The sequence below is a fragment of the Loxodonta africana genome, chromosome 2 (genome assembly GCF_030014295.1).
Source record: "Loxodonta africana isolate mLoxAfr1 chromosome 2, mLoxAfr1.hap2, whole genome shotgun sequence".
In the NCBI taxonomy this organism is placed as follows: Eukaryota; Metazoa; Chordata; class Mammalia; order Proboscidea; family Elephantidae; genus Loxodonta; species Loxodonta africana.
Window position 1 is genome coordinate 155,823,322 of NC_087343.1, and position 25,836 is coordinate 155,849,157.

General features: G+C 40.8%; 1 protein-coding gene across 19 annotated transcripts in view; it reads left to right on the forward strand.

Moving 5' to 3' along the window:
* Nucleotides 1-25,836, forward strand: part of ARHGAP26 (Rho GTPase activating protein 26) — a 544,325-nt gene that overhangs the window by 39,725 nt on the left and 478,764 nt on the right. The window contains exon 1 of one of the 19 annotated variants that reach the window (XM_064277618.1): nucleotides 22,538-22,795. The exons of the other annotated variants lie outside the window; for them this stretch is intronic. Coding sequence (XP_064133688.1) covers nucleotides 22,789-22,795 — 7 coding nt within the window. The 5' untranslated portion in view covers nucleotides 22,538-22,788. Of the gene's footprint in view, nucleotides 1-22,537; nucleotides 22,796-25,836 lie in introns of those variants that run through there. 19 annotated transcript variants of the gene reach the window in all.

A 25,836-nucleotide genomic window follows, 5' to 3' on the forward strand; every position in this document is an offset into this window, starting at 1 on the left:
CTCGTTCCAGTCTAAAAAAATGTCCAAACCTTCAATTTATATGGCTCCTCATCCTCCTTTATGAGGAGCATTGGGTCACAGATGGGGCTCTGGGGAGTGTGTGAGTTTTTGTATACAGATTTGCTTGCTTGCAGGGGCCATTTCCTGTTCTTGAGGCATCTTTAGTAGCATGGTGGGTGGCTGTGTGGTTTAGTTGGTTGGGGCACAGGGCTGATTGCTTCTTCTTTTCTTTCTAAAATTTTTTTCTGGGCATAGGTTTGATTCTTTTTTGGTTTAGGGTGGTGGAATTTCTGTAGGAGCCTTTTGATGTGTGTTTTACACGTCATCCCATTCTACTTCCTGTCATCTCCAAGTTAACATCAGTGCCTCCAGTGCTTCACTGGGAAATAATAAGATTAACAGTCATAGCTGGTCTCTGCTGTGATTCCTTTTTGCCAGACCCTCTGTCAGTCCTGAATTTGCTCTCATTTCATCCTCAAAACAGTGCTATAGGGCAGTGATACTATTATGCTGTGGAGTAGCTGGGTGGTGCAAATGGTTAACCTCAGCTGCTAAAGGTTGAAGGTTTGAGTCCACTTAGAGGTGCCTGGGAAGAAAGGCCTGGAGATGTACTTCCAAAAACTCAGCCGTTGAGAACCCTGTATGGAGCACAGCTCTACTCTGATACACATAATGTTGCCATGAGTTGGAATCAATTCAACAGCAAGTGCTTATTACCACTATTACCACCATCTCCATTTTATAGATGAGAAAAGCCATGGGACTCATTTGGAAGAATATTGGATGCCCATTTTTGATAAAAACAAAGAAAACAATGCAAAACAAAACAAAACAAAACAAAAACAAACAAACAAACCCTAGGCATCCTTTTAAGAAAACGAATGGGTTCCTTGCCTGAAAGACAGGCATATTTTTTAGGCTGCCTGGTAAGGTGTAAGATTTAGTGGCAGCCTTCTTTCTTTTTTAGAACTGTTACCAAGGAGATGGATTGCCTTCCAAAGGCGAATATTGAAGATCCCCCCACCCTTACCCCTTGGGCTACTCTTGTGTTTGAAGAATGCTGCTGTACCCAACTGTTGTTCTTGAGAGGAATAAGGATGAAAATGCCTCGTCCTGAACCCTTGTGCTTGGCATAGCCTACACCCCTTGGGGAAACACTGTGTTCTTTAAAAAATGAATTTAAGTCCCTGCTGTGCACGCTCATCTCTCATGCCAGTCATTGATTAGCATATCCGTGCAGGCAGTTTCCTTCTGCCTGTCGAGGCTAGCGTGGGTGTGGGTGAGACTCAGTAACCTTGAGGATTAAAAAAAAAAAAAAAAAGTACTGAAAAGAAGAGCAGAGTTACGTTGGAGAGGATCTGCTCCCTCTACAATTCCTGGCAGCTCTAGAGGTTGTGAGAGTTGAGATGAGAAAAACTGTTCTGTGATACCTTCTGTTTAAATGAGGTATTTGTTTACAAGTGTCCAGAGAAATTTTGTTTTACAGTAATGGCTACAGCTTTGTCAGTTGTAGCCCGGCCCTGTTACCATTGGTGATGGAGGATATAAATGGATGTGTTGAAGTTGACATTTTAAAAATTTCATTTTGCGTCTACCCTTATTTTCTGAACATCCTTTGATACAACTAGACCTGATTAGTAGAATTTGATGCTTTCAGAGTTTTCTCTCTTTGTTTCTTCTGTCCTTAATTTTAGTGGAAAAGTCCACAAAAAGGGACATAGCTGAGATTTGGCAGTAGAATGGAAGAGAGAAAAATTTAATTGTAGTCATTAACTATAGTGGCTCCGGAGTGTTTTAGATGAAATTTCTCATTTTCATTGATTGAGAAGTAGACATTAGACATTTTTTTAAAATAGCTTTATTGAGGTAGAATTTACATATCAGAGCATTGGGAATTTGGAATTAGCTCAGGGACATCTGAGTAGAAGAGTAAGTCTGCGTCTCGAATTCTGGTGGGAGGTCATGAGACCTTATTTTCCTGTTTATACGGGTAAGTCCAAACTTGAGTTTGACTCCACTTCTCTAAGCCTCAGTTTCTTCACCCATAAAATGGGGATAATAGTACTTGGGCCTACATCATAGGGTGATGTGAGGTTTCAGCGAGCTACTGCATATAAGGTGCTTGGTACCATGTCTGGTACAGCATAAGTAATTTTGGGTGTTTTAGACCCCTCGATCTAGACTTGTACACACACTCTCACAAAGTTTGAGAAATTTTTCTTTCTGACCTGCATAGATTTTTTTGGTTAAAGTACCTAATTCAGTTGAAATTGTATTGTCTTATATTTGGGGAATAAAATAGTCATCTGTAGTACTAATTTAATGTAGGGTTGCCACTTAGTTAAATTTGAATTTCAGATAAAAAATGAAAAATTTTTAGTGTAAGTATGTACCAAATTATTCATTGTTAACCTGAAAGTTAATTACTCATCTTAACATATTTATTTATGAAATCCGACAACCGTAATTTAATTTCCGTTACCTCTGTGCGGAATCTTTTGCTACTTGTACAGTTGTTACAAATGAGTTGAGGAATTTTAGATAGCACTTAGGGATATGATTTTATTTACATCTAACCAGTACCAGTAGTTGCCAGTAGAAACTTGGCCTTTAACGAATAGCCCCATCATACATTGAAATACTGGTTGCATAGTAGCCAGACATCTTTGTTGAGAAATAAGCAAGAAGAAAATTTCTCTATGGCGCTTCCTTCTACTGTATGGTATTACTGAATTTATGGTGAGCAGGACATTGGGAATGGAATTGTAAGAGTCCTGCGGTGCTGTTAGCAGTTCACTTTGGGGAAGTAGTTGACCACAAGCAGAGACTCTGATGGTATCCAGGGAACCTGTTTTTCAGCTTTAGTAGCCAGTTGGAAGCATTACCTGTGGAGGAGTCCAGCAATGAGCATCCCTGTCTGCACACCTTGGGAACTCATGAATACAAAAGGAATAAACGACCTGGTTCTTGATAATTGAGAAATGTGTAGTTTCATAGAGAGGTTTCATAGAGAGACAGGATCACTATGTTTTAATAATTGCTATAATCATATTTATATATATGTAATGTATATATTCAGCACTCTGGTGGCGCAGTGGTTGAGAGCTATGATGAGCCATGGCTGCTAGCCAAAATGTTGGCAGTTCGAATCCCCCAGCTGCTCCTTGGAAACTCTATGGGGCAGTTCTGTTCTGTCCTATAGGGTTGCTGTGAATCGGAGTCAGCTTAGTGGCAATGGGTTTGCTTTTTGGTTTTTGAATGTATATATTCACATATATAATATTATAATTATACTTTGTGACTTTGTATCAGCACTGTTAGGTTCTTTCCATGCGTTGTCACAATAATCCTTTCATCAGCCTATAAGGTAGATTCTATTATTGTCCTCAGTTTCCTTAAGTAGAAACTGAGGCTTAGACTATGAGATGGAGCCTGGAATCAACCATAGATTGGTCTGATTTAAAAGTCTCTCTTCTATCCTGTGAGGAGCCCTGGTGGTACAGTGGTTAAGCACTCGGCTGCTAGCCGAAAGGCTGGCAATTCTAACCCACCAGCTATTCCAGAGGAGAAAGATGTGGCAGTCTGCTTCTGTAAAGATTGCAGCCTTGGAAACCCTATGAGGCAGTTCTATTCTGTCTTGTAGGGTCACTATGAGTAAGAATTGACTCAGTGTCAATAGGTATTCTATCCTGTCTCTTGTATCAAAAATTGCACGTATAGGTTTGCCTTAGGCTGTGTTCTCTAGAGAAGCAAAACTAGTAAAGTGTATAAATATTTATATAGAGAAATTTATGTCAAGGAAATGGCTCACTTGGTTGTAGAGGCTGGAAAATCCTAAGTCAGGATGGAGGCTTCTCCTGATTCACATAGCCACAGGGGCTGGCAAACCCAAGATCACCAAGGCAGACAGCAGGGCTCTTGCTCGCAGGCGGCGAAGACCAATGAATCCCAAGATGGGCAAGCAAGATGGCAGGTAAACTGCTACCTCAAGTCCCAAGAACTGGAAGTTAGAGAAACAGGAGCCACCTGGAGGATCCAGAGTGAGCAAAAGCCCACGAGCCTTGCCAGAGAATCCACCTATATTGGATGCAGGCCATACCCCCAAGGAGACTCCCTTTCAATTGATTGGGTTCTCACAGCAGATTCCGTTGTGGAGATGTTCGCATTCTATCAAATCTCGTCATGGAAGAGATCACATCATCATATGACTACCAAACTATATCATAACTGCCAAACCACTGAGAATTATGGCCCAGCCAAGTTGACACACAACCTTAACAATCACAAGGTTGCATCATGTGAAACTGCCAATATTTAACCAGTTTTGAAATACAAAGCTGGCAATTTCATTTGGTTCAACCTACTCCCAAGAATTGGACTCAATATAACTATTACTCAGAACTTGCCGAGGCTGGCTGGAGTTAATGAAATGTGTGGAGCTGGTTAAGGCTTAATAGAGAGGCTTCAGGGAGTTTAGTTTTCATTCACTCATTCATTTACTCACTCACTCACTCATTGGCTTGCTCACTCACTGAACAGAAATTTACTGAATTCTCCCAAGCACCATACTAAGCATGTGCATGAGCAGGTTTTTCTTTTTTGGACTTTTTATTATGAAAAATTTCCCTCCTGCTTGTTTGCAGTCAATCCTGTACCCCCCCCCCCCCACCCCGTAACCACTGATCTGCTTTCTGCATGCTTGCCTTCATATAAATGGAATCATCAAATATGTGGTCTTTTGTGTCTGGCTGCTTTCAGTTAGCATAATGTTTTTGAGGTTCATCTGTGTTGTAGATGTATCAGTACTTAATGCCTTTTTATTTATTTGTTGTAAGGATGGACAACATTTTGATTTTTTCACTTACTAGTTCCTGGACATTTGGACTATTTCCTCTAAAAATTTTTTTAACTATTATGTATATTGCTACAATCAACATTCCTGTGCCAGTTTTTATGTGGGACTATATTTCCATTTCTGTTGAGTAGGTACCTAGGAGTGAAATTGCTGGGTTGTCTGGTAAGTTTATGTTAAATTTGAGCAGACTTTTGAGGAGGGAGAGTGAAAAATGGGTTTACATGAAAGCTCAAAAGTGAAAATGAGGTTTGGACTAGTCAGCAAGGCAACTGTGACCTGGAGTAAAGTACTGGAACCGAGAAAGATGAGCCAGAAGGCTTTTGAATGGGGATGGTTAAGAAGGCAGCCGCAGTTAGCAAGAGAGATTCCTGTCCCTGAAAGGCGATTGCAACGAAGGCAAGAGGCTTCTTTTTCCATTGCTGATTTTGGACACAGGTATTGAAATGTCATTTTATAACCTTCCAGCTGTGATCGTCCTGAACAGGAAAGTAGCAATGCCCCCTTCTACAGCATTGGTTCCCAAATGCTCAGGCACACTATTTTCTCTGAGAAAAATATGGACAGTATAATATACTATAATAAGTTTTTCATGAAGCTGAATTTATGTAATGCAAAGCTCTGTGTTTTATTCTGAGATTATATCCTTCTTATTACTTAGGCATAGTTAAAAATTTTTGGTTTTATTAAATGATGATATATAGGTTTTTAAAAAAAATTGTATTTTTTTGTTCTTGTTGAAAATTTACACAGCAGAACATACATCAGTTCCATAGTTTCTACATGGACAATTCAGTGACATTGATTACATTCAAGTTGTGCAGCCTTTCACACCCTCCTTTTGCAGATTGCTTATCCCTCATGAACATAAGCTCACTGCCCCCCTAGGCTTTGTGTCTAACCTTTCCAGTTGCTGTGCCAATTGGATCCCTTACAGGTAGTTATTTAAAAGAGCGTAATGCTTGTCTCAGTTTTTTAGTACTATTGTAATAGAAATACCACAAGTGGATGGCTTTATCAAACAGTCTAGGAGGCTAGAAGGCCGAATTCAGGGTGCCAGCTCTGGGGGAAGGCTTTCTATCTCTGTTGGCTCTGGAGGAAGGTCCTTATCAGTCTTCCTCTGGCTTAGGAGTTTCTCAGTGTAGGAACCCTGGGTCCAAAGGAAATGTTCTGCACCCGGCACTGCTTTCTTGGTGGTATGAGGTCCCCATGTCTCTCTGCTCGCTTCTGTCTTTTATATCTCAAAAGAGATGGGTTTAAGACACAGTCTAATCTTGTAGATTAAGTCCTGCCTACTAATCCCATCTCATTAACATCGTAGAGATAGGATTTACAACATATAGGAAAATCACATAGTCTGACAAAATGGTGGACATTCACGCAATACTGGGAATCATGGCCTAGCCAAGTTGATACATGCATTTTTGGGGGACTCAATTCAATCCATGACAATGCTCAAGGCAGACATCCTTCACTAATTAAGCTAAATTATTGTTTGGTTTAAAGACTACTTCAGGGGATATTTTTGGTTTGAGGTTTAAAGATTATCTCAGGGCAGTGGTTTCGAGGGTTCATCCAGCCTCCATGGCGCCATATAGCCTGGATTCCATGGCATTTGAAATTCTGTTGTGTGTGTTCTCACTTTGATCAGGGTTCATCTATAGAATCTTTGATCAAAATGTTTGGTAATGGTAGCTGGGCACAATATAGCTCTGGTCTCATGGCAAAGGAGAATTTTTTTTTTAATGCCTGTTCTTTGCAAAATAAAATATTGGCAGGTGTGTGTGTGTGCGTGTGTGTGTGTCAGTGTTTAAATTGGTTGTTGAAATCCCTAAATGTGAAAATCACTGCTCCAGAGAAGGTTTCGGGAAGGAGTCTTGACATGCCTCGCTGGCTCTTGTGTCTTGCATCCTTCCTCACTTCTTATATTATGAGTATGGGCATTTAGAGTGACGCCTAGATGAGACCAAAATAAAAGATGAGTGAAACTGAGAAATGACTATCCTGAGCCTTTAACCCCATTACTGAGACATCTGACTGTAAATATATACATTTGATGACACAGGTTGTCTTCATTCACTTTGTAGTGTAAGGGCACCAGAACCAAGCTGAGGTTGGATTTATTATGCATCTTTGGGACTACCCAACAATTGATTCTCTTCAGGATAAGTGGTTGTTTTCTTTGGATGTTCTGCTGAGGCTGGGAGGGGTAATGTGGCGAGGATTGTAGGATAGAATAGCAGTGCTGGATCCTAGAGGTGAAGGTAGCCTCTGTCTAGGTTGAAGCTAGGGAATGGAATTTGGGTGTGATGTGGTCTTGAAGTACACATAACCATTTTCTCCAATAATTATAACAATACAGGCAGTCCCTGACTTCCAACTGTCTTTTTTTTTTTGGTACATCTTACTGTTAGTAACATGTACTTCATACAGTGTTGCAGTGTGTAATTTGCCCATGTTATCATTCTCAGATATTCACTGGCAGATGTTTATATGTAACGTTTCCAACTCCTGAAGACAAATACCAGATTTATAAAGATACTGATAATAAAAAGGCAATAATAATGAAAACTAAAAACAACAACAACAACAACAAAAAGAGGTATTCAATCTGCGTCAGAACTGACTTATGTGACAGTTATTGGAACAGAATCCTTTCGTAAGTCGAGGACTACCTGTAATGATGATATACATGACATTAGTAAGGGTGAAAATGTTTTGAGCATTTATTCTCTGCCAAACACTGTGCATGATGTAGTTTGAACCTCACAACACTTATGTTAGATAGGTATAGTTGTTATTTCATATTCGTGTGAAACAACTTAGGGCCAAGAATGCTAAGTAACTTGCTCACTTAATGTGCCACTGGGTGAGAGATGCAGAGCCCACTCCTAGTCAGGAGCAGAGCTGGGATTCAAACCCAACCTGTTCTCTTAAAAACCTGAGCCTCTCAGATCAGCGGTTTCCACCCCAGACTTTATTCCAGGGGCCCAGCACTTTGGTTCAGCTTTAGTGTGGTGGTCTCATGTGTACAAACGGAGCTGTGAATAGATTCGATAGACTATGCTTAGCAAGACCTCCCTGGGGCAGCCTGCTTGGCTCTGGTGTGTCCAACATACTTTATTTGCTGCCCCCTCTGTGGACAGACAGCTCAATTGATTCAGCCTTGGGAAGTCTTTGCCCCGGCTGCCCTTTTTACCCCTTTTGTTGATCCATCCCAGAATGTTCAAGTTCACACCCGTGCTGCAATCCCAGCCCCTGAGGCCATGGACAGGATGTAAGAGCCTGCCCTGGTGGTCATCAGCACAGCCTCTGCACTGCTGAGGGTTGGGCCGGACAGCAGGCAGGTAGCTTCCCCCTTGCCTTCCCTCAGGAACTGGGTTTTTTTAAATCTGCTGTCATCCTGCAGTTCTCACAGGCCGTCTTATAAATGCTTTGGCAGGAACCTAGAGATAGAGGTAGTTAGAGAATGAGAGACTGGGAGATTCTCTCCATCGCTCTTTCATTTTTAAGTTTAAGAATGTTGTGTTTTAGAAGAACATTGGATTGAATGATGCTTCAAATCTTTCTTCGGCTTGTTAAACCCCAACCACAGTTTGAGGTTATGAAATCTGGTCACCTGACTGGTATCCAATTCTGCTTGTTGTTGTTAGCTATCATCAAGTGGACTCCTACTCATGGCAGCCTTACGTACAACAGAGTGAAATGTTGCCTGCTCCTGTGTCGTCCTCACAATCGCCAGGATGCTGTGTCCATCGTCGCTGCTGTTGTGCCAGTCTGTCTCACTGAGGGTCTTTCTCACCTGCATTGCCTCTCTACTTCACCAAGCATGGTGTCCTCCTCTAATGAGTAATCTTTCCAGATGACATGTCCAAAGCAAGCGAATTGGACAATGTCCTGTTGTGATCATGAGGTTTTCGTTGGCTAATTTTTGGGAAGTAGAATGCCATGCCTTTTTTCCTAGTCTGTCTTACTCTGAAAGTTCTCTTGAAACCTGTCCACCACGGTGACCTTGCTGATATTTGAAATACTGGAGGCATAGCTTCCAGCATCATAGCAACATGCAAGCCACCACGACAAACTGACAGATGGGTGGTGTAAATTTTGCTTAATGGTACATAATTTCTCACTTCCCTTTCTTTTCTTCCTTTCCTTTTTTTTCTTTTGCATTTTAACATTTATCTTAGTTTATTCAGAGCAACCTGTGAGGTATGGCTGGTGTTATTAACTTTTGGTAAAATAGAGCCAACAGGGCATGGAGTGGTTAAGTGAGTTATGCAGGGTCTGGCTAGAATTGGGTCTAGAAATCGGGTCTCCTGAATGCTATCCTAGCTGCATTCCTTGTTATCGTTTTGTGGGACAGGCTGGCCATTGACAGTGAGATCTGAGGACTGGGCAGAAACTCAGTGATGTCACTGGGGTTGGTGTCACCCACTGCGATAACTCATTGTGTCAGCCCCCCCATGCTAATTACTACAATATTGTAGCTAAAACATCAGAAAATGTGAGAAAATCAGTGACTGTAAAAACACTGGCAGCAATGAAAACAACAGCAAATACTTGTAGCGTGTGCAGAGAAACTACATGATCCGAAGCATCATTGTAATTGGGTAATAATGACAGCTCTGACCGGAGCGCGTTAGGAGGCTCAAAAAGTAAATTAGTATAGAGTTTTAGCCTCTTAGGTGTATTGATACATGTAAGATGGACTTATAAAAAATGTTTTTGTTGTTATAACTAACTACTAGGGATATTTTTATAAAACATAATAGATGGCTGCAGAAACAGTGCACAGATATTTTAGTCATTTTGGTGTCACCCCCTCAAACAGTGTCACCCAGTGACATCTGCAGCCCCATAGTGATGCCACTGCAGAAACTAAGGTTCCTTTTAGCTTGTGGTTGAGCTGGTTAGAGCATGCATGGTCCATCTGTTTGGGACCAGGATTGAGCTCCAAGGTGGGCTAACCAGCTCACAAAGAAAGAAAAAGTCTCTTCTGTCACTGCACATGGTATTCTAGCCCCAGGCAGCTGCTGTGGAAGTTTTGGCCACTGTCTAAGAGGCACAGAGCAGATTGTCTGACCATGGATGAACTCTGAACATATGTTTTATTCATATATGGCACATTGCTTATTAAGCTTATGTCCTTGTACTTTTCTAATTCTCTGGCACCTGGCCCATCAGATAGCTACTTCTTTCGTAAGATAAGTGCCTGTATGGTTGGCTGTTCTGATTTTAAGTCATGAATTTTGACTTTTATCAGAACTTTACAGCTTGCTTTTCAAAGGACTTAGTCGAGTGCAATTGCATGAAATGGCAGTGTTAAGTTTTGTAATATAGAAATGTTAAAGTGCAACCCTATAAAATGTGCGTTTTCAGCATCTTTTTGAATCGTCTTATTTGCATGTTTTATCAGTTTATGTTAGACATTTTTATTACTAAAGTAATCTATGTTCATTGTAGAATGATTAGAAAATGCAGATACAGAGAGAAAGAGGAAAAAATGATATATTCTAAGCAGAAGTCCCCCTAGAGAAGTCAGGATGTGAAAGACTTTGAACTTCTCAGAGAAGGGGCTAGGTCAGTTGGTGCAAGTCATTATCATTCACAGAGTTGCTCTTCTCTTCCTTCATATGCTAGAGATCAAGATACAGATTGTAGTGTGTCTTAGTCATCCAGTGCTGCTATAACAGAAATACCCAAGTGGATGGCTTTAACAAAGAGAAGTTTATTTTCTGACAGGTCCAGTAGGCTACAAGTCCGAATTCAGGGCGCTGGCTCCAGGGAAAGGCATTCCCTCTCTGTTGGGCCTGAAGGAAGGTCCTTGTGAGGCATCGGTCTTGCCTTGGCCTGGGAGCATCTCAGCACAGGAACCTCAAGTCCAAAGAACGTGCTCTGCTCCTGGCGCTGCTTTCTTGGTGGTATGAGGTCCCTTGTCCCTCTGCTGGCTTCTCTCTTATATATCGCAGAAGAGATTGGCTTAAGGCACTATCTGATCTTATAGATCTCATCAATAGAACTGCCACTGATTCATCTCATTACATCATAGTGCTAAAATTTACAACACATAGCGAAATCGCATAAGATGGCATGGTAATCATACAATATTGAGAATCATGATGTAGCCAAGTTGACAGATATTTTTTGGGAACACAGTGCAATCCATGACAAGATGTCTAAGCATGTCCTAGAGAAAGTCAGGGTAGCATTCAGTTTGCTTTCCCCTGCTACGCACCTCTCTGGTTAAAAGGTCAAAAGTCCTGCTGTTCAGTCTACCACCTGCTGGGGGCGGCTGTGAAAAGAGAAAAATAATCCTTCAAGGTCTTTTATTTATATAGTTGATAGCTCTAGAGCAGTAGTCAAGAAATCAAACAATGCATTGCATTGTATATCTGCTACAAAAGACCTCTTTAAAGTTCTAAAAAGCAAAGATGTCACTTTGATGACTAAGGTGTGCCTGACCCAGCCATGGTCTTTTCAGTTGCCTCCTGTGCATGTGAAAGTTGGATAGTGAAAAAAGAACACAGAAGAAGAATTGATGGATTTGAATTGTTGGTGAAGATGATTGAACGTACCATGAGCTTCCAAAAGAACGAACAAGTCAGTCTTCAAGAAATACAATCAGACTGTTCCTTAGAAGTGCGGATGGTGAGGCTTCAACTTGCTTACCTGGACACATCATCAGAAAAGACTGATAGCCAGAAAAGGTCATCATGTTTGGTAAAGTAGAGGGCCAACGAAAATGAGGGGACCCTCAAGGAGATGGATTGACAGAATAGCCTCAACAGGGGACTCAACCATACCAATGATCCTGAAGATGCACAGGAACAGACAGTGTTTTGTTCTGTTATACATAGGGTTGCCATGAGCTGAAGCTGACTTGATGGCGACTAACAACAAAAGTTCTATAGAAGAAAGGGGAAAAATACTTTTTTTCTCCCTGTGGTGAAGTATCTTTGAGTATTTTATTGTGTTTTAGGTGAAAGTTTACATAGCAAATTAGATTCCCATTCAGTAATTCATAAACAAATTTTTTCATGACATTGGTTACAGTCCCCACCAGTGTGTCAACACTTTGACAATTTCCACTCCATCTTCTCTGTTTCCATCCATCCAGGTTCCCTGTCCCTCCTTGTCTTCTCATCTTTGCTTTTCGGTAAATGTTGACTGCTTGGTTTTGTATAGTGGATTGTTTAAAGGAGCACATTCCTCATGGGGGTCATTGTTTGTTTTAGAGGCCAATGTATTATTCGGCTGAAAGGTGACATCTGGGTATGGCTTCAGTTCCGGGTTAAAAGGGTGTCTTGGAACGATAGTCTTGGGTGTTCCCATAGTCTCTACCAGTTCAATAAGTCTGTTTTTTTTTGAGTTTGTGTTTTGTTCTACATTTTTCTCCCCTTCTAACCGAACCTTCTACTGTGTCCTTGGTCAGAATGATTGGTAGTAGTAGCTGGGCACCATCTCGTTCTCCGGTGTCAGGCTAGAAGAGGCTGTGGCTGGTGTGGGCCGTTAGTCCCATGGACTAATTTCTTCCTTGAGTCTTTGGTTGCCTTCACTCTCCTTTGCTCCAGACAGGAATAGACCAATAGTTATATGTTAGATGGCTGCTCTCAAGCTTTTAAGACCACAACTCTACTCACGAAGCTAGGATGTAGAACATTATCTTTATGAACTGATTATACCAATTGACTGAGTTGTCCCACGAGACTATGGTCCTGAGCATTCAAACCCAGTAAATCAATCCCATGAGGTATTGGATATGTCTAGGAAGTATCCACAACTGTGTCCCCTATGTGCTTTATTGTATATATGAATATATATGCAGTACATACAAATTGTATATATATGTCCACAGATACACCTGTATAAGTATGCACATGTATTACCACATACCTTCCCACACCTATATAGCATACATATCTAATTGTGTAACCACTTATGTACTTTTTGCTTGTTATTACTGTTGTTGCAAAATTGTGTATGTTACAACACATACCATAGTTGTCCTTTACTCTTGCATGCCTCTCAGTGTCTTCATTTACCTTAGTCAAGTTGTGCTGACCTCCCCCTTATTGTGTATTGCCTTTCCAATCACCAGAATTAACACGTCAACTGTCTAGTAAGTGATTCTCCCTCCCTCCCTCTCCTGTCCCTGATAACCGTCAAAGAACATTGCCTTCTGTGTGTAAACCTATTCCTGACTTTTTATAAAAGTGTTATCATACATTATTTGTCCATTTGTGTTTGACCTATTTCCCTCAGCATAACACCCTCCAGATTCATCCATATTTTAAAATGTTCTGTTGGACTCATTGTTTATTGTTGTATAGTATTCCATTGTATGTATATATAACGATTTGTTTATCCATTCATCTATTGACGGGTACTTAGGTTGTTTCCATCTTTTTTGCTGTTGTGAATAATGCTGCAATGAACATAGGTGTATATATGTCTATTCATGTCACTGCTGTTGTATCTCTAGGGTATATGAGTTGGATTGCTGGATCATAAGGTATTTCTATTTCTGGCTTTTTGAGGAAGTGCCATACTGTTTTCCATAGTGATTGTACCATTTTACAGTCCCCACCACGCAGTGTATAAGAGTTCCAATCTCCCCACAATGTCACCAGCAATTGTTGTTTATTGTGGGTTTTTTTTTTTTTTTTTTTTTTGAATTGTGCTTTAGGTGAAGATTTACAGAGCAAATTAATTTCCCATTCAGTAGTTTATGGGGAAACCCTGGTGGCGTAGTGGTTAAGTGCTAGTGCTGCTAACCAAGAGGTCGGCAGTTTGAATCTGCCAGGTGTTCCTTGGAAACTCTATGGGGGCAGTTCTGCTCTGTCCTATAGGGTCGCTATGAGTCGGAATCGACTCCATGGCAGTGAGTTTTTGGTTTCAATAGTTTATGAACAAATTGTTCCCTGACATAGAGTGCACTCCCTGCAATGTGTCAGCAGTCTTCCCATTACTGCCCCGAGTTCTCCATTTTCATTCTTCTGGATTTTCTGCCCCTTTCTGCATTCTCATCTTTGCTTTTGGGCATATATGTTGTGCTTTTGGGCATACGTTGTCCTTTTGGTCTCACATAGGTGATTGTTCTGAGAAGCCCTTTCCTCGTAGGTGTTATTGTTTATTTATAATACCCATTGCTATCAAGTCAATTCTGACTCATAGCGACCCTATGGGGCAGAGTAGAGCTGTCCCATAGGGTTTCCAAGGAGCGCCTGGTGGATTCAAACCACAGACCTTTTGGATAGCAGCCGAACTGCTCAACCACTGAGCCATCAGGGCTCCACATTGTTTATTTATAGTCCTGTCTATTATTTGGCTGAAAGATGATCTCAGGGAATGGCTTCAGTTCCAAGTTTAGAAGGGTGTCTAAGGGCCAGAGTCTCGGGGGTTCCTGCAGTCTCTCTCAGACCAGTAAATCAGGTCTTTTTTATGAATTTGAATTTTGTTCTCCCCCCCCCCTTTTTTTTTCTTTTTTGCTCACTCTAGGACCCTCTATTGTGATCCTAGTCAAAGTGCTCGGTAGTGATAGCCAGGTACCACCTGGTTCTTCTGGTCTGAGACTGGTGGGGGCTGTGATTCCTGTGGTCCAGTAGTCCTTTGGACTAATTGTGTCCTTGAATCTTGGTTTCCTTCACTCTGTTTTGCTCTGTACTGAAGGAGAAGTATCTTAGATGGTCCCTTGCAAAATTTTTAAGACCCTAGATGCTACTCCCCTAAGTAGGATGTAGAATGTTTTATGAACTATATTATGCCAGTTGACCTAGATGAACCTGGGAGTATGGCCCTTAGCCTTCAAGCCCAGCAACTTAGTCCTGTGAGGTGTTTGGTTATGTCTAGGTTGTTACCATCACTGTGCCACCTGTGTGTTCCTTTATATGTATGAATATACATGCAGCACATACAGATATGCGTGTAGAAATATTCACAGCCAAACGTATATATGCACATGGGCGTACTCCCATATGCCTTCCCACACCTATTCAGCATACATATCTACCTATGTATCCACCCATAAATTATTGTTATTACTTTTGTTGCAAAATTATTCATGTTATATTATTTACCTTCATTGGCGTTTATTCTTGTGTACCTCTCAGTGCCTTACCTTGCCTTGGTTATGTTGTGCTGACTTGCCCCATATTGTGTACCACCTTTCCCTTCACCAAAGTTAACATGTGTCTACTGTCTAGTTAATGATTTTCTCTTACTCACCTCACATCCCTGGTAACCATCAAAAAATATTTTTTTGTGTGTAAACCTTTTCTTGACTGTTTATAATAGTGATCTCCTACAATTTTTGTCCTTATTTCACTCAGCATAATGTCCTCTAAATTCATCCACATCATGAAATATTTTGCAGATTCGTCATTATGTTGTATCATTGCATAGTATTCCATTGTGTGTATGTACCACATTTTGTTTATCCATTTATTCACTGATGGGCACTTAGGTTGTTTCCATCTTTTTGCTGTTGTGAATAATGCTGCAGTGAACATGGGTGTGCGTATGTCTATTCTTGTCACGCCTCTTATTTCTCTGGGTTATATACTAGTTGTGGATCATATGGTATTTCTATTTCTAGCTTTTTAAGGAAGCACCGTACTGTTTTCCATAGTGCCTGTACCATTTTACATTCCCACCAGCAGTGTATAAGAGTTCAAATCTCCACAAATGCTCACCAGCATTTCTTGTTTTCTGTTTTTCTGATCAGTTGCTATGATTGCTGGGCTGACATGGTATCTCACTGCAGTTTGATTTGCATTTCTCTAATGGCTAATGATTGTGCGCATCTATCTCTTTATGTGTTTGTTAGCCGCCTGAATATATTCTTTGGTGAAGTGTCTGCTCATGTCCTTTGCCCACTTTTTAATTGGATTGCTTGTCATTTTTGTTGTTGAGATGTTTAAGTTTTCTGTAAATTTTAGAGATTAGACCTTGTTGGATATGTTGTCACTAAAGATTTTTTTCCCAGTCTGTAGGATCTATTTTTACTCCTTTGGTGAAGTCTTTTGATGTTAATTTTTAGGAGATTCCATTTACCTGGTTTATCTTCTGCTGTTTGTGAATTTTTACCTAGGTTTTGTATTCTATTTATACCACATATTAGGGCTCCTAACTTTGTTCCTATTTTTTCTTCCGTGATCTTTATAGTTTTAGGTTTTACATTTAGGTCTTTGATCCATCTTGAGTTAATTTCAGTATATGGTATGAGGTATGGATCTTGTTTGATTTTTCTGCAAATGGATATCCAGTTTTGCCAGCACCATTTGTTTAAGAAACCATCTCTTCCCTGTTAATGAACTTTGACCCTTTTTCGAAGATTAGATCTCCATGTTGTTGTTGTTAGGTGCTGTTGAGTTGGTTCCAACTCACAATTACCCTATGTACAACAGAATGAAACACTGCCTGGTGCTGCGCCATCCTCATAATTGTTGCTATGCTTAAGCCCATTTCTGCAGCCACCGTGTCAGTCCATCTCCTTGAGGGTCTTCCTCTTTTTTGCTGACCCTCTACTGTACCGAGCATGATGTCCTTCTCCAGGGACTGATTCCTCCTGATAACATGTCCAAAATATGTGAGATGTAGTCTTGCCACCCTTGCTTCTAAAGAACATTCTGGTTTTACTTCTTTTAAGACAAATTTGTTTGTTCTTTTGGCAGTCCTTGGTATATTCCGTATCCTTCTCCAACACCACAATTCAAAGGCATCAGTTCGTCTTCGGTCTTCCTTATTCATCATCCAGCTTTTGCATGCATATGAAGTGATTGAAAACACCATGGCTTGGGTCCAGGTGCACCTTAGCCTTCAAGGTGACATCTTTGCTTTTCAATGTTAAAGAGCTCTTTTGCAATAGATTTGCCCAATGCAACGCATCTTTTAATTTCTCCACTGCTTCCATGAGTGTTGACTGTGGATCCAGGTAAAAGGAAATCCTTGACAACTTCAATCTTTTCACTCTTTATCATGATGTTGCTTATTGGTCCAGTTGTGAGCATTTTTGTTTTCTTTATGTTGAGGTGTAATCCATACTGGAGGCTGTGGTCCTTGATCATCATCAGTAAGTACTTCTAGTCCTCTTCAGTTTCAGCAAGCGAGGTTGTTTCATCTGCATATCGTACGTTGTTAATGAGTCTTCCTCCAATCTTGATGCCCTATTCTTCTTCATATACTCCAGCTTCTTGGATTATTTGCTCAGTATAACAGATTGAATAAGTATGGTGAAAGAATACAATCCTGACACACACCTCTCATGACTTTAAACCACTCAGTATCCCCTTGTTCTTTTCAAACAACTGCCTCTTAGTCTCTGTACACACTCCTTAGGAGCACAATTAAGTGTTCTGAAATTCCCATTCTTCGCAATGTTATCCATAATTTGTTATGATCCACACAGTCGAATGCCTTAGCATAGTAAATAAAACATAGGTAAACATCTTTCTGTATTCTCTGCTTTCAACCAGGATCCATCTGATATCAGCAATGATACCCCTGGTTCCACGTCCTCTTCTGAATCCGGCTTGAATTTCTAGCAGTTCCCTGTCCATATACTCCTGCAGTCGCTTTTGAATGATCGCCAGCAACATTTTACTTGCATGTGATATTAATGATATTGTTCGATAATTTCCACATTTGGTTGGATCACCTTTCTTGGGAATAGACATAAATATGGCTATGGCTATTTTCCAGTCGGGTGGCCAGGTAGCTGTCTTCCAAATTTCTTGGCATAGACGAGTGAGCACTTCAGCGCTGCATCCGTTTGTTGAAACATCTCAACTGATATTCTGTCAATTCCTGGAGCCTTGTTTTTTGCCAATGCTTTCAGTGCACCTTGGAATTCTTCCTTCAGTACTATCAGTTCCTGATCATATACTGCTTCCTGAAATGGTTGAACATCGACCTTTTCTTTTTGGTATAGTGCCTCTGTGTCTTCCTTCCGTCTTCTTTTGATGCTTCTGGCATCATCTAGTATTTTCCTTGTAGAATCCTTCAGTATCAACTTGAGGCTTGAATTTTTTCTTCAGTTCTTTTGGCTTGAGATATCTCAAGCGTGTTCTTCCCTTTTGATTTTCTGTCTCCAGCTCTTTGCACATGTCATTGTAATACTTTGTCTTCTCAAGACACCCTTTGGAATCTTCTGTTCAGCTCTTCGACTTCATCATTTCTTCTTTTCGTTGTAGGTATTTGATGATCAAGAGCAAGTTTCAGAGTCTCTTCTGACATCCCTTTAGGTTTTTTCTTTCTCTCCTGTCTTTTTAATGACCTCTTGCTTTCTTCATGTGTGATGTCCTTGATGTCATTCCACAGCTCGTCTGGCCTTCAGTCATTAGTGTTCAGTGTGTCAAATCTAATTTTGAGATGGTATCTAAATTCAGGTGGTGTATTTTTTTTTTTATACTCAAGGTCGTAACGCGGCTTTTGTCGACCTGTTCTACTTTTCTTCAGTTTCAACTTGAACATGCATATGAGCAATTGATGGTCTATTCCGCTGTTGGCTCCTGGCCTTGTTCTGACTGATGATATTGAGCATCTCATCTTCTATTTCCACAGATGTAGTCAATTTGATTCCCGTGTATTCTGTCTGGCGAGGTCCATGTGTATAGTCGCAGTTTATGTTGGTGAAAAAAGGTGTGTGCAATGAAGTTGTTGGTCTTGCAAAATTCTATCATGTGATCTCCAGCATTGTTCTATCAACATGGCCGTGTTTTTCAGGTACTGATCCTTTTTCTTTGTTTTCCAACTTTCACATTCCAATCACCAGTAATTATTAATGCATCCTGATTGGATGTTTGATTAATTTCAGACTGCATAAATTGGTAAAAGTCTTCAATTTCTTCATCTTTGGCCTTAGCGGTTGGTGCGTAAATTTGAATAGTCATATTAACTGGTCATGTAGGTGTATGAATATTATCCTATCACCGACAGCATTGTACTTCAGGATAGCTCTTGAAATGTCCTTTCTGATGATGAATGCAACGCTATTCCTTTTCAAGTTGTCATTCCCGGCATAGTAGACCATATGGTTGTCCGATTCAAAATGATCAATACCAGTCTATTTCAGCTCACTAATACCTAGGCTATCAATGTTTCTGTGTTCCGTTTCATTTTTGATGATTTCCAATTGTCCTAGATTCATACTTTGTACTTTCCGGGTTCTGATTATTAATGGATGTTTGAAGCTGTTTATTCTCATTTTGAGTTGTGTCACATCAGCAAATGAAGGTCCTGAAAGCTTGACTCCATTCATGCCATTAAGGTTGACTCTACTTTGAGGAGGCAGCTCTTCCCTGGTCATATTTTGAGTGCCTTCCAACCTCTCCACCATGGGCGACCCTGTTGGTATTTGAATACTGGTGGCATAGCTTTCAGCATCATAGCAACATGCAAGCCCCCACAGTACAATAAACTGGCAGACGTGTGGGGGCAGCTCTCCATAGGTGGATGGATTTACTTCTGGGTTCTCAATTCTGTTCCATTGATCTATGTTTCTGTTGTTGTACCAGTACCAGGATGTTTTGATTACTGTGGCTGTATAATATCTTCTGAGGTCAGGGAATAAGAAGCCTCCTACTTTGTTCTTTTTCTTCAATGATGCTTTCTTAGCAGAGCCCTCTTTCCTTTCCATTTAAAGTTGGTGATTAGTTATTCCATCTAATTAAAGAATGCTGTTAGAATTTGGATCAAGATTGCATTATATCTACAGATCACTTTGGATAGTACTGACATTTTCACAATGTTAAGTCTTCCGACCCATAAGCATGGTATATTTTTCCATTTATGTAGGTCTCTTGGTTTCTTTCAGCAGCATTTATAGTTTTCTTTGTATACTTATTTTACCTATCTAGTTAGATTTATTCCTACATATTTTATCTTTTTGAGGACTGTTGTAAATGATGTTGTTTTCCTGATTTCCTTTTCAGAGTTCTCTTTATCGTAGAGGAATCGAACTGATTTTTGTTTGTTGATCTTGTACCCTGCCACTTTGCTGTATTCTATTAGTTCCAGTACCTTTCTTGTAGAGTCTCTGGAATTTTCTGTGTATAGCGTCATATCCCCTGCAGATATGGATAGTTTTACTTCTTCCTTACCAATCTGGATGCCCTTTATTTCCCTTTCTTGCCTTATTGTCCTGGCTGGGACTTCTGGTACAATGTTGAATAGGAGTGGTGATAAAGGGCATCCTTGTCTGTTTTGCATTCTCAAGGCGAATGGTTTCAGTCTCTCTTCATTGAGAATAATGTTTGCTGTGGTTTGCATTAAAAAACAAAACAAAACAAAACAAACCCAACCCCATTGCCGTCGGGTCAATTCTGACTTGTAGTGGCCCTGTAGGACAGAGTAGAACTGCCACCTAGAGTTTCCAAGGAGCACCTGGTTGATTCAAACTGCCGACTTTTTGGTTAGCAGCCATAGCACTTAACCACTACACCACCAGGGTTTCCATGTAAAGGAATTTTCCTTCTATTCCTATTTTGCTGAGGATTTTATCAAATACCATTTCTTCATTGATTGATAATGACCGTGTGGTTCTTTTCTTTTGTTTCATTTATGTGGTGGATTATATTGATTGATTTTCTAAAGTTGAACCATCTGTGCATACGTGGTATGAATCCTACTTGGTCATGATGTATTATTTTTCCGATATGCAGTTTTATTCTATTGGCTAGAATTTTGTTGAGAATTTTTGAGTCTGTATTCATGAGGGATTTTTGTCTATATAATTTTTTTAGTGGTGTCGTTGCATGGTTTTGGTACCAGGGTTATGCTGGCTTCATAGAATGAATTTGGGAGTATTCCTTCCTTTGCTATGTTCTGGGATAGTTTGAGTAGTATTGGTATCAACTCTTCTCTGAATGTTTGGTAGAATTCTCCAGTGAAGCCGCCTGGGCCAGGGTGTTTTCTGTTTTTTTTTTGATCAGTGCCGTTTTGCAAGGGTAAGAATGGTATCTCATTGCAGTTTTGATTTGCATCTCCCTAATGGCTAATGATTGTGATTATCTCTTCACATGTTTGTTAGCCACCTGAATGTCCTGTTCGGTGAAGTGTCTGTTCATGTCCTTTGCCCATTTTTTGACTGGAGTGTTTGGAAGAATAGTGTTGCGGTCATACTTCCTTTTTCACTTACTCCTCCCAGCTCTGCAGGAGCCATCCACCTGTCTTCCCACCCACCCACCCCTCCCTCCCTCCCTGCCTCCCTCCCTCCCTGCCTCCCTGCCTCCCTCCCTCCCTCCACCCCTTGTTTACTGTGCATCTACTGCGTTCCAGACATTGATCACATTTGGCTCTGGGGGATGCAGCATGAACAAGACAAGTCCCTGCTCTCCTGGAATTTGCATCGAATTGGTGCATGTCTGGTTTCACTGCTTCCCCTGCCATGGATTAGGTGCCGTGAATATGTGGGTGAAGGTGTTCTTTTCTCCACTGGAGCAGACCAAGACTCCTAGGTTCTGTTCTAGAGCTCAGCTCATCCTCATACCCACGGGTGACTTGAAACATAATCATCCCTGAACAGGGAATGTTGAGAGAAGGCCTGACTGAATTCTTCTTAAAATGTGACTTTACTGTTGTCCGGGGAAGAACGGGGGAGCAGATCACAGAGGGAGGGGTTGTGGCTTTATCTGAGAGAGAAAGGCTTATTGTGTGTTGTTGTTGGAACAGGTCCCAGAGACCTCAGTATAGTTCTTTGGACAGGGCTGAGCTAAGCTACCATGCCATAAAATAATAGCTGAAAGAATCAGTGTGGAATTTCGGAGAGTATCAAAGGGAGCTCTGTGTTATAGCCCTCCCTAGGCAGAGGGCAGGACTTCAGCCCCCAGGTCAAGCCCTATCGTTGACTTCATAATATCTTAATGAACACGCCTTTTGTGTCTGTATGTCTGTTCTCTTGGACTTTTTTCTTTTGTGTATAGTCATTTATTAAGGGATTTTGAAGGAAAATTTAAAACTTGGTCTCTGTAAACTCTCTCTTCCCTTGAGCTAAGGCATACCTGGGTGGATGGGTGAGCTCAGGGGTGGGGACATTTGATACAAAGAACTTAGAAAGCTCCTGGATAGAATATTTCCCAAACTTCATTAGCACGTACACTTCCGTCATGATTTTTTGCCACATCAGCGTAATACCTGTTTTATTGTTTGCTTAATATTTTTCTTTAAATGGGTGTACCTTTTCTTTTTAAAAGTAAAAAGGCATTCTTTGTTTTAAAAGCGACTTTTATAACATGGTCATAAGTAAAGAACCAGTAAAATTTGCCAAAAATATAAATAATAATAAAAATCAATATGTAAACTCTACTTAGTTTATTTTAAGGAGCTCTGGTGGCGCAGTGATTAAGTGCTTGCCTGCTAACTGAAAGGTTGGTGGTTTGAACCTGCCAGTTGTTCTGGAGGAGAAAGATGTGACAGTCTGCTTCTGTGAAGATCACAGTCTTAGAAACCCTGTGGGATGATTCTACTCTGTCCTATAGGGTTGCTGTGAGTTAGAAACCATGACAATGGGAATGTTTATTTTAGTGCCACCTAAAGTGATTTTATATGCTACAAGTTGTATGTTTTCAACACTTAAGGAAATTCTATTGTAGGTTGTGCCAGCTGTATTCAACATATTCCAGGAGAGTTTGATGAATAAATCTATCCCCATCTAGTAACTTTCCCCTATTTTCCTCTCCCCCACTAAAGTGGAAGTGATTCCTGGATACAATGCTAGTGTACGTGAGACCACACGGAGTGTTGCAGGAGCTGAGGGAAAGGAGCGTTCTCTGCTGCCCTGTGCTCTGTTGTTGCCTGGGCTGCCCCTCTTTCTGATCATCCGAAAGGCACTGACCCCTGGAAGAACTGCACTGTGGTCTCTGGGTGCAAAATAACACTGCCAGCATCAAAGAGCAGAAGATGCAAGTGCTGTGAAATGTGCCGTGGACCAAGCTGTGCACATGCCAGGTGATTCCTCTCCCTTGTCTTTTTTTGGCAAGCTTCCTCAGCCTCTGTGGCCTATAATAGAGGCTGAGAGTGTGGGCTCTGGACGCCGACAGCGTGGGTTCAAATGCTGGGCCTGTTCCTTATGCAACCTTTGGCAAGTAGCGTTTTTATTCATTTATTCAGCAAATAAACATTGAGTGCCTACTACGTAACAGCCACTGTTCTAGGCTGTAGAGATATACTAGTAAACAAACGGGGGGAAAAAATCATACCTTTGTAGAGCATATGTTGTGACCTTTTCATTTGTTAAATAGGAGTAATAATAGTCCTACCTTGTATGGTTGTGAAGTTTAAGTGAATAAGCATATATACCAAGAGTACATGGTGCCTGACTCATAGTAATTGGTTAATAAATGCTAGCTATTTAATTATGGTATGTGTCCAGCTTTGTACCAGGCTTTGAACCCTCTCATATTATTCCATTTCTGCTTTAGTTTCAGGAACTCCCAACTGAAATATTCTTTATTTCTTAGCATTTAAGTAATTCCTAAAACCATATTACAAAAAACAAAAACAAATAAAAAAACAACCCAAACTCATTGCACCCAGTCAATTCCAACTCATAGTGACTTTATAAAAAACCAAACCCATTGCCATCAAGTTGATTCCAACTCATAGCAGCCCTACAGGACAGAGTAGAACTGCTGCATAGGGTTTCCAAGGAGCGGCTGGTGGATTTGAACTGCCCACTTTTTGCTTAGCAGCCAAGCTTTTAACCACTGCACCACCAGGGATAGAAACTCTATGAAATCCAAAAACCCTTTGCCATCAAGTCAGTTCCAACTCATAGCAACCCTATAGGACAGAGCAAAACTGCCCCAAAGGGATTCCAAGGAATAGCTGGTGGATTCAAACTGCAGACCTTTTGCTTAGCAGCCGAGCTCTTAACCACTGTGCCACCAGTGCTCCATATAGTCTCTAGGAAACATTTGTGGCTTGAGCTGCCTCACTTAATCCATAAGACTCTAAAAACTCCTAGTTACTGCTTGAAATAAGCTTACTCATCACTTACATGCTGTTGACATTCTGATTTCCTAGATAACATTTTTTGGAAGAGATCTTTTGTTCCTTTGTTAATTGCAATGAGTTCCCCTTTCTCCTGCCTTTTCCCCCAGTACCTACTCCTGTCTTACTATAGTATGAGGATTGCATGGGCGGAAATTCTGGCCCTGCAGTGTGCTGTAAGCATCTGTTTAACACAATTCTTTATTACCACCTACAGGAAAAGCCCATGGCATGGGTGGTCTAAAACAGAGGTATTGATTCTGGGCCACGGCACCCATCTGTGGAGGGGTTTGACTATATTTTAATCCTATTCACTTCTGTATATTTTTGTTTTGTTTTTTATCACCTCTGTGTAATTGACAACACAATACAATAAAATTTTGTCCTGAAAAGCAAAAGCCAGGTCAGTTTACATTGACTGTTGACGGCTTGTCTAACAGTGACTTTGTGCTCAGTGACCATGCTGGACAGTGGGTGGCTCCTTTAAAGGGAGACAGAACTGCCTGTTTCTTGCAAAGAGAGGCAGGGAATTAATTGGATGACCTGACGTTACTTGGAGTCTGGAGCAGTACGAACAGTGTGATTGATTAATGCAGTTCCAAAGTACACTCATATTGGCTAGACTTTGAATTGTTCACTGTGGTCCTTGAGGGCAAGTAGAGAGGACCAGAAGGGGAGCCAGCTTCGGGCCTGGGCGTGGACTCTGCCACCCACCGCCATTACTAGTTTAATGAGATCTTGCTGGTGATTTAGGCCAATTGGCAGATCCTCAGGAGGATTGGCCAGGTCTCAAGTGGTGACAGTTTTATCCACAACAGGTATGTAAGATATGCTAATTTATCCTTGTGCCCTAGTTACTTCCAGACAGAATTTGAGAAGAGAAGGAATTGTTCAGGGAAAGCTTTGTTGAGGTTAAGAGTGTGATATTGCCCTTCAGACAAGACTCACAACTTTGTCAAGGGTTGGGAAAACCATGACTAGAGCTTTCCAGTAATTGAAACTCCTCACTCCTTCCGGTTAGATGTACTGTAAACAGCGACTGCCTGCAAGAGGGGTTTGGAGTCTGTTGACTTTGGCTGGGATGTAGCCATAGAAGATTCATCAGTTTCCAATTCCTGTTCTCTCAGGATATTAAGTATTGCAATGAACTGGAAAACTTTTCTTTATTAAAATTGGAGGAAGAGTCAGAGTGCTTTGAGGGAGACCTGGAGCAGGAAGATAGCTGAAACCAGAAGTTTCATTGCATTCCTTCAGAAATTATCTTTTTGCATTGTCAGTGTTCCTTAAGTGGCTTAGATCCTTGGGACAACAAGGATTGGTAAATAAATAAAGAAGATTCTAAAAGTGCTGACATTACAGCTAGTTTGTGAGACAGTGTAGTGCCATGGTTAAGGGTACAGGCTCTGGAGTCCCACTGACCTGGGTTCAAATCCTTTTTCTACTGCTCACCACCTCTATGATATTGAGTCAGTTATTTAAGGTCTTTGAGCTGCAGTTTCCTTATCCAAAACTGGGAATGATACCGGTACCCACCTTATGGAGTGTTGTGAAGATCAAATGCAACAGTGCACACAAAACTCTTAGTGCTCAATAACAGCTAGCCAGTTCTTGGACTCTGCTGTTATTGTCTATGCAGGATATCGGCGGGCTGTTTCCCTGGTCAGGCAGCTAGCTTCTAATTTAAGAAGAAAACAGGATTGTATTACTTACAGAGTTGCATGATTTTACCAGGTTCTCACCTTGCTTACTTTTCTGTTTCTAGTTAATAGAACTCATTTTAATCTTTTTTTTTTTCTGAGAATAGCACTTACACCTAAGGAGGAAATTCCTCTGAAATGGGAAAGAAGTATTTTTTGGTTTATTTCATGAACTGTTTTGCTAAGGTTGGCTAGTTCTCTTGCTAATTAGGCTGGGTTGTTTAATCATATTCATCCCACATGTTTATTGAGCATGTCCGTCACCTTCTAAGCATGCCCTTCCCTTTCTTCCTTCACAGT